The sequence below is a fragment of the Paroedura picta genome, chromosome 2, assembly GCF_049243985.1.
Source record: "Paroedura picta isolate Pp20150507F chromosome 2, Ppicta_v3.0, whole genome shotgun sequence".
NCBI lineage: Eukaryota > Metazoa > Chordata > Lepidosauria > Squamata > Gekkonidae > Paroedura > Paroedura picta.
Genome location: NC_135370.1, coordinates 91,113,320 through 91,125,786, shown reverse-complemented (window position 1 = coordinate 91,125,786; position 12,467 = coordinate 91,113,320). Strand labels below are relative to the sequence as shown.

Genomic DNA, 12,467 nt, shown 5'->3' with positions numbered 1-12,467 from the left:
TGATGGTTCATGAATGGATATATTTCCAGACTGTATCAGCTCAATCTAAATGTTTACCAAACTTCAAAGCAACGTAACTTGGAGAACATGTAGAGGAGCATTTGGGGAAAGTCCCCTAAAATGTCTCTAGTTTGCACAGGATCTGTTCTGTGCACTCCTGAATTTGTGCCTATCAAAATGACTGCCTGTCATTTCCCCAGAGAGCACTTTCCTGGGAGCACCTTCTTTGGGTTGCCATATCTCAGATGCCATAAATCCAATCCTCACCAAAATTGGACAGCAGGTAGAGGAGCATTAGCAGGAAATCCCCTGCAAGTCTGCTGTCTCTAGAACATTGGTGGGGTATTGTACCAGGTTATGAACCTTACAAACCAACTTGGTTCATTTGATGGCTCGCAAACCAGGCACACCACAAACAGCATTCTCACGGCTTACACCTATCCCTGTTCTCTACTCAGACTAGCAGAAGTTCTCCAAGGTCTCAGGCAGAAGTCTTTCATAACACCTACTAAGTCATCCTTTCAACAGGAGGTGTTGGAGATTAGGGCGCTTTGGTGCCCAAAGTGGCTGGTCTCTCCCACGCCTCCCCTCCACTCCCCTCCCCCCACCCCGCAGCATGGTGCTGGCTGCACCAGGAGAGACCGGCCGCTTCGGGCACCGAAGTGCTCAACCCTGCTGGAAATTGAGCCTTGGACCTTCTCCATGCCAAGCATATACTCTGTGCGGTGAGCCACACCATCCCCTTTTTCAATGGGTATAAGATCTCCTCCATTAGAGGAACACTGTGTAGGAACTGGTCCACTAAAAATAAAACTGGCTTGCATGATCTGAATATATTTTAATAAAAAGACAAGTAAAATTCACCTTTCATTTCGCTCCAGAGCAAAACTTGGACATTTTGGGGAAGGAAAATATAAATGCCTCTATCTGTCCAAGTCATTACACAATGGTCACTGCAAAGAGAAAAAAAGATGTGTAGGTTCAGAATGATTTTGTATTTGTTATCACCCCCATAATGGCCTCTTAGCTTTGACTGATCCAGTGACTATAGTCTGCTTGCTGAGAGAAATTCTAATGCCTTTAGGGAAAAGATGGTGGTACAGATTCTGAACAAGCAAAAAGGGTCTATGCATAGTCAGTCACTAGGATTGTAATCCTTTGAAAATATCACTTAAATTAGCAATATTTATTCAGTAGAGGATGGGACTACAAGAGTTTTGGTAAACCATCCATTTATATTTGTGGCACATTAGTAGTGAAGGATTATCATATATTATTTAATAACTAATTTTGGCTGCTAGAAAATAAGAAATGTTTTATTTTTTCTGTAATTTATTTATTTACTAGTAAAAAAGCCCATTGTATCAAGAAGACAATGGGCGCTAGCAGGCGGGGACCAGAGCGAGGGGCAGGTGAGGGACAGAGCGAGGGACAGGCTACCTGAAAGAGGAGGCAGGTGGCAGCTCCTCGGCGTCTGGTGGTTTTTGGCGGGGAGTCCCAGGCGTGGTGTGCTGGGCTGCGGTGGCTCCTCTGGGTTTTTTTGTTCTTCTGCGGCTGGGGGGGGGTGGGTTCTTTCTGCTGCTTCTCGTAGGCGCGCCGGTTGGAAGCGGCGAAAGGCTCCTCTGGGGGCTTTTTTCCCCTTTCTGCTGCATCGGGGCACGCCCGGCCACGCCCGCGGATCGGGCCGCACCCGGCCGCGCCCGCGGATCGGGGCCGCGCCCGCGGATCGGGGCCGCGCGGTCGCGGCCCCGGCCCTGATTCCCTCTCCCCGCCCTCCCGCAGTAAGAAGCTTCCCGGGCCGCAAGCTTGCGGCCTGGGAAGTTTTTTACTGCGTGGGGGGGGGGGAGAGGGAGCCGCGGGCCGGCGCCATGGCCTTTGCCGCCCGGCTGGAAGCGGCGAAAGGCTCCTCTGGGTTTTTTTTTTTTCTTTCTGCTGGAAGCGGCGAAAGGCTCCTCTGGGGGTTTGTTTTTCTTTCTGCTTGAAGCGGCAAAAGGCTCCTCTGGGGGTTTGTTTTTCTTTCTGCTGCTTCTCGGAGGCGCGCCGTCTTGAAGCGACGAAAGGCTCCTCTGGGGTTTTTGGGGCTGGGAATCAGAGGGACCAATCGGCAGGCGCTTTGCGCCTGCCGATTGGTCCCTCCGGTTGTCTGTCATGAGGAAGGGTCCAATCCGGACCCTTCCTCATCCCGGACACATCCCGCCCCAGAACCCCTTACTGTTTTATTTAGTCCGTGGCGCCCGCGGCGCCACGGGCGGTGTACAGATTCCTTGGATTTCCAGGCCGTCCCTCACCCAAAATGTCTCAGGGTAACTAACAACAATAGGAATAATCTTGTACAATAGTACAGAGGTTACAAACCCCCAGCCACGGTACCTGGCTACCGGCAGCTACACCTGCCTCCCCCTACCCACAGCGAGAAGGAAGGGAAGAGGCAGGCGCAGCCGCCGGCACAGCAGCAACGCAAACGTGCATGTGTGCAGTTGCCGCGCATGCGCGTTAGCACCCCCTGGTGGCAAAAACGCACATGCACGGCAATTGCGCATACGCATTTGCGCAGCACCAGAGCCGTCGGCTCTCCTCTCACCCCGGAGGCGGTCCCTGACCTGAGAAAGGTTGGGGACTATTACAATAGTATACAGTCATACACTGTCATGATGTAATTAATTACAAATGAGACTTATTTACAAAGTTATCTGGAATTCGGCACTTTCTCCACATTTAATGCTGTGATAAAACAATCGAAGTATTGCATCATGCATTTACCTCAAATAAAGCAGCCTGGGAAAAGCCAAAGTCTGAGAAGAACAACAGGCAATATTGAACTCAGGATCTGTCCTTTAAGAAGAAAAAAAAAAAGTAATTCAGTTTTGTGTCAGGATACTTATGTTTAAATTATCTTTAATCCGCTCCGCAGGATAAAGCAGTAAGGGCAAGTTGGGAGGAGTTAGGGCGGGCTCTGTCCGGGATAAAAACTTGGAGGGGCAAATCATGAGCCGCGAAGCAGCTCCTGATTCGCCCCTCTGAGTGTCAATCCTGGACCAAGGAGGCAATGGGGAGGCGCGCAAAGCGCGCCTCCCCGTTGCCTCCTTGGCCGCCAGAGACTGCACCTCGATGCGGGGAAAGGAGCAGGGACACCGCGTCAAAGACGCAGCAGCCCTGCTCCTTTCCAGCCGCACACCCTCCCAACTTGCCAGGGAAGGAGCAGGTCCACGGGGGCTTGGCCGCCTTCTCCCGGCCGCTGGAGCGGCTTTGCCGCACCGCAGATGCAGCGAGGCCGCTCCAGCAGCCAGGAGAAGGCTCCCGATGGCCGCCAGTGGGGGGGGGCCCACCGCCTTCTCCCGGCCCCTGGAGCGGCCTTGCCGCGTCACGCACACGACAAGGCCACTCCAGCGGCCGGGAGAAGGCTCGACACCACTACCGTCCTAGCGCCCATTTTATCCATGGGTAAAATGGGCTTTCTTTATTTGAATATTTCATTATTTAAATGATTTTTCCATTCCAGAAACTTCAAGGCTGCTTACAATTAAAGTCAACACAAATTAGAATAAAACCTAATACTATCATATAATCACCTCAAGCTACACACTGTATCAAGCCACAGCTGTAGGTTTTGCCACAGGATTGTTTTGACTATTTGATCCTATTTTAAGTTGTTTATCTTTAACAAAAAATCTGTTCATATTTGGTGAACATTTAGAATTGGATAGAATTAGAGAATATGCTTACTGCAATATTTCAATTTTGTTGTGGCTGTTTCTTAAACAACCAAAATTACCAAAAATCCAGTGTATATATATTTAAGAACATATTTTCTAGTTGCTAATCATTGTAGAAGATAGGTGTCTCTAAATATATGTATCCACAGATAGGCCCAGCACAAAATAATACACTTTTTCCCTCAGGAAGAACTTCAATCAAGATGAAAGTGAACCCTGAAAGACAGTGTTGCCATGATCAGTACCTTAGATTAATAACAGGGAGAGGCGGCGATGACAGGAGGGATTTGAATTGATGTGTACTTAACACCTCTCCATCAAAGTTCACCTCCCACATCCGTGAACCAGGTCGTGCACAATATATTAAAGGTTGCTGGCTTCCACAACTTTTTCCAGCTGGGAAAAAACAGGCTCCATATTCCCCATCTCGCTCCTTGTTTCCAATTTTCCAAAACTTCTCCCTAATTATCCCAAAACATTACTCATTATAGGAAAAATAATTAGTGACTATAATTAAGTCTAAAAAAGCAAATATAACAAAGAAAACAGTTTTAAACAAAACACTATTATGGTATAATTTTAAGACAGAATACTGTTGCATTCCCACACAGAATTCTGTATTCAGAAGACAGTGTAACTTATTTTCCCCTGCTAAAGCAAGCCACTAATTGCACTAATATCCAAACTATTCTTGGGGAGGAGACACTCCTCAGAAGCAGCATTTTTGCAGACAGGAGGGGAAGACATGTTTTTGCAGACAGAAAACCTTCCATCTGTCAAATTTTTAAGTGGGATCCAGACCTACATACTGTATCTTACTGCTCTGTTCTGGGCTTCTCCTTCCTCAGATACACACACTCCAACTCTAATGCAAGCAGCTCTTTCAATGAACATCTTAACATTGGAGGACGGCTTCTCATACCAGGGAACTGACTGAAGAAGTAGGATACAGCCCAGTGACTTCTACATTTAATACGATGCTTTGTGGTAAGCTTTTGGAAATTAGTTATGCCACCTCCATCAGTCGTCACAGTTCTTACTCTCACAGTTTTACACTCAAAGCGCTGCTGAAGATATAGGAATCTGTAGGTGTAAGTGAACTGTCATTTACTCAAGACCAAGCAGTATCACACAGTATCACACGCAAAACAGGAAGTTTTGAGAGTGGTATCTGCCTCCACTGATTATACAGTGGTAAGTAAAGAAATATTGCTACTAGGATTCTCGTTCATACATGCACAGGTTTATTCCAAAGAAAACCTGTTTAAACAAGTCTCTGCGATCAATGGATAGCTGAAGACAATATACTTCTCTTTTATTAGGGTATCTTCCAACAAAAAATTGAAAACTGCATTGGTGAAAAAAAAAGGCCAGGAAAGTGGGGCCAAGGAACTTTTCTCCATCACAATAAAGCAAGGACTGTACTACAAGAATTTAGACGGGAAACCTTACCCCATCCACCCCATAGCCCTGATCTTCCCCCTTCAGACTTCTTTTTTGTTCTCAAAGCACAAATAACATTTAAAAGGAACACAGTTTCCTCACTTCAAGAAGGACGTGGATAAATTTGAAAGGGTACAGAGGAGAGCGACAAGGATGATCTGGGGCCAAGGGACCAAGCCCTATGAAGATAGGTTGAGGGACTTGGGAATGTTCAGCCTGGAGAAAAGGAGGTTGAGAGGGGACATGATAGCCCTCTTTAAGTATTGGAAAGGTTGTCACTTGGAGGAGGGCAGGATGCTGTTTCCATTGGCTGCAGAGGAAAGGACGCGCAGTAATGGGTTTAAACTACTACAATGATATCAGGAAAAAAATTTTCACAGTCAGAGTAGTTCAGCAGTGGAATAGGCTGCCTAAGGAGGTGGTGAGCTCCCCCTCACTGGCAGTCTTCAAGCAAAGGCTGGATACACGCTTTTCTTGGATACTTTGGGCTGATCTTGTGTTGAGTAGGGGATTGGACTAGATGGCCTGTATGGCCCCTTCCAACTCTAAGATTCTGTGATTCTGTGAATTTGAGTCTCTTCAGGATGGCAAAGCTGTCATTTTGATGTGGTGTGAATCAAAGAGCGCAGAATTCTTTGAGGAAGGATTGGAGACGTGTATACACTTCAGAAGTGTATAGACTGATATATCAAGAAATATTAGCTTCACATTTTAATTATTTTGTTTAATGAAGGTTTCTATTATTCTGAATACTTTTTGACACCCTTGTAGGATAAAATAATGTATCTTACGTATTTTTAGAGATACATGTAACAATATAGTTCTCTTTTTTCAGTGCAAAATAATCACATCACAAAAAATACACTTGCAGATAATCTACTAGAAATCAAACCTACTACAAATGAATTAATTTACACCTAGATTATTTACCTCTCTGTATCACATAAGTAAGAACGAGTAAGAGAAGAGATAAGCAGTCTTCCATCCAAATAATCAAGCTGAATCACACGAGAGTCAACAGTGGTTATAATCTGAACCGGAAACATAACAAACGCAGTTGTGGCCTATAAATAACACAAAGAAGAAATGTACATTGGATTATTTCAGAACTGAAAGAACTGCATTAAATTTATAAAAAGTGAAAAAGAATCGCAAAATTGGTTGTTTGAGAGAAAAGAGTTGCTTGCAGTGTAGAAAATCCATTCTGCTAAGGCTATTTCACTGAATTTTTTTAGTCATTAATATATAAGCCACAAAAGCCCATGCTTACCCTTATAATTACATGAGGATTGATGGGGGGGGGGGGTATTGAATAATTTGAGCCATTGCAGAAAAAGAGAGATACAGCAGCTGGGAAGAGGAACTAATCTGTGATCCAGCAGCATTGCGCCTCCTTCACATTTTCCTGTCACCTGCTGCTCATTTTCCCCACACCTCCACATACAACCAGCTGGTGACCTTGGGCAAGTCACAGTTCTCTTGGGCTGTTTTTGTAGAGCAGTTCTCTTAAAGCTCTCACAGCCCACCTACCTCATATGGTGCCTGTTGTGGGGAGAGGAAGAGAAAAGTGTTTGCAAGCTGCTTTGGGACTCCTTGAGGCAATGAAAAGCAAGGCATAAAAAACAGCTCTTCTTCAGCTCTTCAGGGGAGGAAGTGGTGAAGAGCATCATTATTTACCTCAGACCTGTTAGAGCATTATGAACCAGAAACAACAATGAAAACTTGGGCTTGGTAAGCATGTGCCCTCATCCCTATCATTCTTTCTGCCACTTCAGGTCTTTGCAAAGAAGAGAGCAGGATAAGTAGGGGCTACACTTGGATCTCTTGCCTGGCAGAGAAGCCCTGCATCCTGTAATTGTCATCTGCTGCCAGATTTCCCTGGTGACCATTTGGGGAGACAGATGGTTGCTACTGAGGGTAGAAGAGAACACTAGGTCTAAGTAGATAGCTTGCCTTCAGTGAGAAGGTAAGCTAATTCAAATTACTGTTGTACTTTTTGTACACCACCTTGGAGACAGATGGGGGTAGAAAGAAGTTTTAAACAGACAAAAGACAGAGGTTCTAGAACTGTAAACTCATATTTCCATCCCACAAAGAGATTTCCAGTACAACTAGGCCTTCCAAGAGCAAGCAGCCCTGGTATTCCATCCACTGTTTTATGTAAAATCCTATCTTATCAAAACTATTTCTGTGAACAGGCAAAGATTTCCCTCTAAGGAAGGGTTCTAAAATGATTTTTCCATAGCAAATATTACTCCCCCATTTAGAGAGCAGAAGCCACCCCAGTCTTTCCACTGAGCATGGAGAAGTATAGCACAAGGTCAAGGACAGTCCCTTTGCCCACTTTCAAAAGCTCAGAAGAAAAGCTGATGCTAATCTGAAAATTCTCCATATATCTCAGACACAGACCGACCAACACACACAAAATAAGTTGTCTTCCAAGCTTATGAGGGAGAGGGGCATGATACCTGAACTCATGCCATGCTACAAATGTGGGCTAAATACTTGCCAATCAGCTCAGTATGGCATACAGACAAGGGAACTGGCAGAGTACTGGTAGCCTCAAGTTTTTTCAGTCAGCTAGAGTGTGTGAGTCCATGCCCCATGTTTTACCTTTCCTTGTTTGGATGTATTAATCTTGATAGCAGACACTTTCCCTACATGATCACCAACAAAAACACGGAGTGTATTTGTATCCCATGAAAGAGCTGTCACTTTTCTGCCTTTGTGCTCTGAAGAAACATACATTCTTTCAGGCTTCCCACGACGTTCCTGATTCAGTTCCCAGACAACAACAAGGCCTTGACTGTAATGAAATAAAACTATTACTAATTGTCTAATTTTTTAAAAAGGGAAACACTCCATATTGCTCCCTATAAATACCCGGTGTATTTAATAACAGTGAATATGTGAAAGAGTGGCAAATTAACTGCTCAGGGTAACTCAGATTTTTGCCAAATCAGTAATTTATTCCATCTCTCACACGTAACATGGATGATTTGAGATTTTGATCTGAATACTGCAAACTGTATTATTAAGCATTTAACAATAGCATTTCAACATATATAAACTTCTCTCTTTACTTTACACGAAACCTTCACCATTCTTAAATTTGCGGTTTCACTTACCATCTCCAACCTATTTTCACTTTTATCATGCCACTGTTGCAATCATTAATTTTTGCAGGATCTTATTTATTTATTCATTTTTGCTACTAGGGGGGCAACAGTAACACGCCTAAAAGTATTTGCAGATTTAGCCTTTGCTGTTATCCTGGAACAGATCCTTCACCACTCGCAAGAGTCTGCTGTACTGAAATGTTTCCTTCCTGAACCAGTTCTATCCAATTCATGGTCTAAGGAAGTTGATAAGAATAAATGTTCTCACCTAGTAGCAACAGCAACATAGTCTTCATCATGTAAACAAAAGGCAACACGGGAAATAGCACCTTCCTATTCAAAGATAAAGCAGCCAAATTCATTCTGGTAGTATTCAGCAGCTTCAGCAATGGCTAATACACAGTTGCTAGAAGTTAATTTTGATTTAACAATGCAATACTTTGTTTGTACAAAATTCTAGTTTACATTTCTGTACTACAATGATACAGTATAGTCCCAGTCACAGTGATTCAACTGAAATCAACAGGAAGACTAAAGTAACTTTGCATATGATTGTTCTGATAATTAAGACTTTACCCCTTCTGCAAACTGCAACTCAGACTGCGGGAGCACATTATTTCCCTGGAAGGATTTCTGTTTGCAAAACATAATATTCTGTCTGGATCCTCTGAGGTCTGACATGGACTATTGCAGCCTGGCCAGCTGTGTTCCTCCCCAGCAGCCCCCCAAAGTTGATGCCCCTTCTCATCCCCTCTCACCTGTTTTTAAGGGGCCTCTAAAAAGACCTGGGGACAGAAGGGCAGGCAACTGCTACCAAAGCTGCTCCAGGCAGGACATCAGGCTTTCCCCAAGTGGGGCAACCCAAAACAGCCTCAGCTGAGTCTGGGTAGGCAGGCTCAGGCAGAGGGGGAGAGAAGACGACAGGGTCAGGCAGGGGGGAGGGAAAGAGAGAATGTTGTTGCAGCCCTGAAGCAACACGAGGTTTAGCAGAGCTGTGAAAGACCCAGACAACTCCTTGTTTGCTCTGGAAGGGAAAGGAATATCTAGAAGGATGCCAGCCCTGCACAACAGAGTCCGGGGAGGGAAGAAATAAGAGAGGATGTCTGTCCAACCCTGCAGAGTTCTGAAAGCCTTCTGCCTTTGGCAGGGAAGTCCACCTGCAGGCACATAGCTGGCATCCAGCCTGGGGAAGGAAACAGAGTGGGGTCAAAGAATGGAGCTCTCTTGTAACCTTGAGCCAATTAACAAGGGGTTAGAGTCTGGGGGAAGGATAAAAAAGGAGGGCTGGAGACAGTCAAGGTTGGACCCACGAGAAATGAGGAGCACGGAAGACTTTGCTGGTGGAGGTCTGGGAGATTGTTATTGGAGTTGATGACCAACTGCATACTGAATAAAATGAGATTCAGCTGAACACCTGGAATGGGGTCTTTGTGGCCAGACTATATGAGGCAGAGCCAGAAAGGCGGAACTGGAGTAGTCTAAAGACCCAAGAGCTGCACAGCTAAGAGAGTGAAATCACAGGATGGGCAAGGGATCCCACACATATTCTCATCTGTATCCTTCTATGGCACCCCCAGAACATCCCATGAAATGCTGCTCCTGAATTCCTTATGCCCGAAAGGTCTGTTTTGTTTTTAGCTTGAGGTTTTCAAAATCTTACCTTATGAGTGAGAAACAGCCTCTGTTTCCAGCTGTCTTTTTGGATAACATTTAGGCCTCCACCGGAACTACCCAGAGCCAACCATTTTCGAGATACTGCAAGAGATGTGCACTAAAATAATAATAATAATAATTATTATTATTATATAATAACAACAACAATGATGTTACAACCTAGAAAATACCATTGCTGCTACTTTTTCTTTAATTCCTAAGAGGAAAAATAGCAAATGAATAGAAACTCATTCATTAATCCTAAAATATTATAATAAAAGTATCTGCTGTCCTTAGATAAACAGGAACAAAACCGCCCAGAGCCATGTGTTACTTATACGCTCTGAAGAAGAAAGGAAAGATAAATCTTTTAATGATTAAGTCTGGTGCAATGGAAACATTTAATTAGCTACTGACTTTGACATCTTCAGATGGAGAATGCCATCTTCCCAAAAGACTGTAATTTCAAACCTGTTGCACCTAGCACAGCCCAGTCTATTGCATTCTGTAACACAGCCTACACAATGCAAGCCAGAACCATCTTTTTTTCCTTCCCTTTTTGTCTTTGTTACCATCTAGTCTAATTAAGAATTTTGGAGAACTGAAAAGACTGCATATGGCGCTGTGATCATTTGTTTGGTCCTAGCAAAATGTATTGTGCAATTTTTGTTTCAGCTTATTTTCTTATTTCTTTTTAGCTACAAGTAAAATTTTACATCAGTAGACTGACTTCACCAACTCCATTGGGGAACTGTTGCATAGTTTCATCTATGTAGTAATTCCTACATCAATATATAAAACCTTGAGTCACAGAATAATGTTTCTACAAGCTGAAACCATATGGTCCCCAGGACAACTGTGATTTAAACATACCTTCAGGCGACTGGAATCCAACCTGAGGGCAGAAAGCAATGGATTGAGACATTCAAATTCTGCCAATACATGGCTATAAGTTTCAGGTATCACTGGCACAGAGGCCATTGGCACAGAAGACAAAAATGGTCTCTTACAACTTTGTTATTGGTGTATTTTCCAAGTGGCGCCTATAAAAAGAAATATAAGAAAAAAATATTTTTTTCCTATTTTGGTCCTGCTTGTTTCCTGAACAAACTTGCTTTCCTTTTAAATGTCCAGATTTTCATCTTGCTAAAATATTCATGAAAGGACAATACTCCCACTGATACCTAGTTAACAATAGTGAAAACCTCTTTCTCCTAGAAGCTGTCTCCTTTAACTGATACACAGCTCAACTATTGTTTCCTATATTCTAAAACCTACTCATCAACTTAATTCACAGATACACTACGAATTTAAAACTAATTTAATCAGTTGGCATTTTCAAGCCTAACTAGTTACTCAGCATGGTTAAGAATAGTTGCTTTTCTAAAGGGGATGGACATCTAGTGTTACTTCTGGAAACCTTAAATACAGTATGAAAGCCTAATAACTACAAAGGAGTTTAGTAGGATTAATATACGATGTACTTATAAGCCAACTGTTTATTGCTTTTTACAGCAATGAACTCTAAACTAAAAAGCTACTTTTTCCAATCATGTAACTTTCAAATCTTTAATAGTTTTGCTTCCACACAAACTAATTTTGAAAGGAACTCCAAAGAAGATCCAGGCCACTTAGCCTAACATTTATTCCAAGCAAATTAATAGGAGCTTGTTATTAGAGAATTATTCAACACTGTTATTAACTATTATTACTGTTATTAACTATTAAGGAACAAAGCTTGCTGAGGGACAGTGGTAGACTACACAAACCACTGGGATGACTCAACAGGGATATTTTTATGCTCTGACTGTATCATGTAATTTCTATAACAGAACACGACTAAATGAAATGCTTCCTTAGTATTTAGAGGGCCACTTTCTATTAAGTGAGAGAAATGGCTGCACTCGTTGGTTGTAACAAACTGATCCCATTTGTCACTCAGCTGATCTGATCTAAGGGTGAGATTCATTTGCAGCTGCTTCAATTGCAGCTGCTAAATTACGTTTTAATGTATCATCTTGAGCAGGGGCAGTCAACATGTGGTCCTCCAGATGTCTATGGACTACAATTACCATGAGCCCCTGCCATCAAACGATGGCAGGGACTCATGGGAATTGTAGACCATGGACATCTGGAGGACCACAGGCTGACTATCCCTGATCTTAAGCACTGGGCAGGATAGTATCATAACAGATGCATATCTTCTTTAACTACCAGTTTACAAATTACGATATTCAGAGCACAAAGCTAATCAGAATTATACCTGGGGTTTCTTGATGGCCCTGGAAGGGTTTCCCAGATCGGTGGGAGTTAATTTTTAATATATTCTTAAAAATTTGTTCAGTATTTATTGGATGATATGACTGTATATGGTCATGTTGACCTGTTTATTCCTCCCCTCGCCCCACCCATGGCTATGCTTCCAGACCACGTTCTACACAATCACATCACTTCTGGGGTTTCTTGAAGCATGAAAAATGTTTCTAAGGGTTCACAATGGCTACAAAGTTGGGAAAAGGAGCCCTATACCTTTCGCTAT

At 43.3% G+C, this 12,467-nt stretch overlaps 1 protein-coding gene across 2 annotated transcripts in view; it reads right to left on the bottom strand.

Moving 5' to 3' along the window:
* HPS5 (HPS5 biogenesis of lysosomal organelles complex 2 subunit 2) overlaps positions 1–12,467 on the bottom strand; it is a 42,463-nt gene that overhangs the window by 26,862 nt on the left and 3,134 nt on the right. For both annotated transcript variants that reach the window (XM_077321580.1, XM_077321579.1), the window contains exons 2-9: positions 10,802–10,971; positions 9,936–10,046; positions 8,544–8,608; positions 7,770–7,962; positions 6,087–6,220; positions 3,959–4,174; positions 2,761–2,832; positions 865–953 (exon numbers count right to left, since the gene is read on the bottom strand). In XM_077321580.1, coding sequence (XP_077177695.1) covers positions 865–953; positions 2,761–2,832; positions 3,959–4,174; positions 6,087–6,220; positions 7,770–7,962; positions 8,544–8,608; positions 9,936–10,046; positions 10,802–10,909 — 988 coding nt within the window. In that variant the 5' untranslated portion in view covers positions 10,910–10,971. The remainder of the gene's footprint in view (positions 1–864; positions 954–2,760; positions 2,833–3,958; positions 4,175–6,086; positions 6,221–7,769; positions 7,963–8,543; positions 8,609–9,935; positions 10,047–10,801; positions 10,972–12,467) is intronic.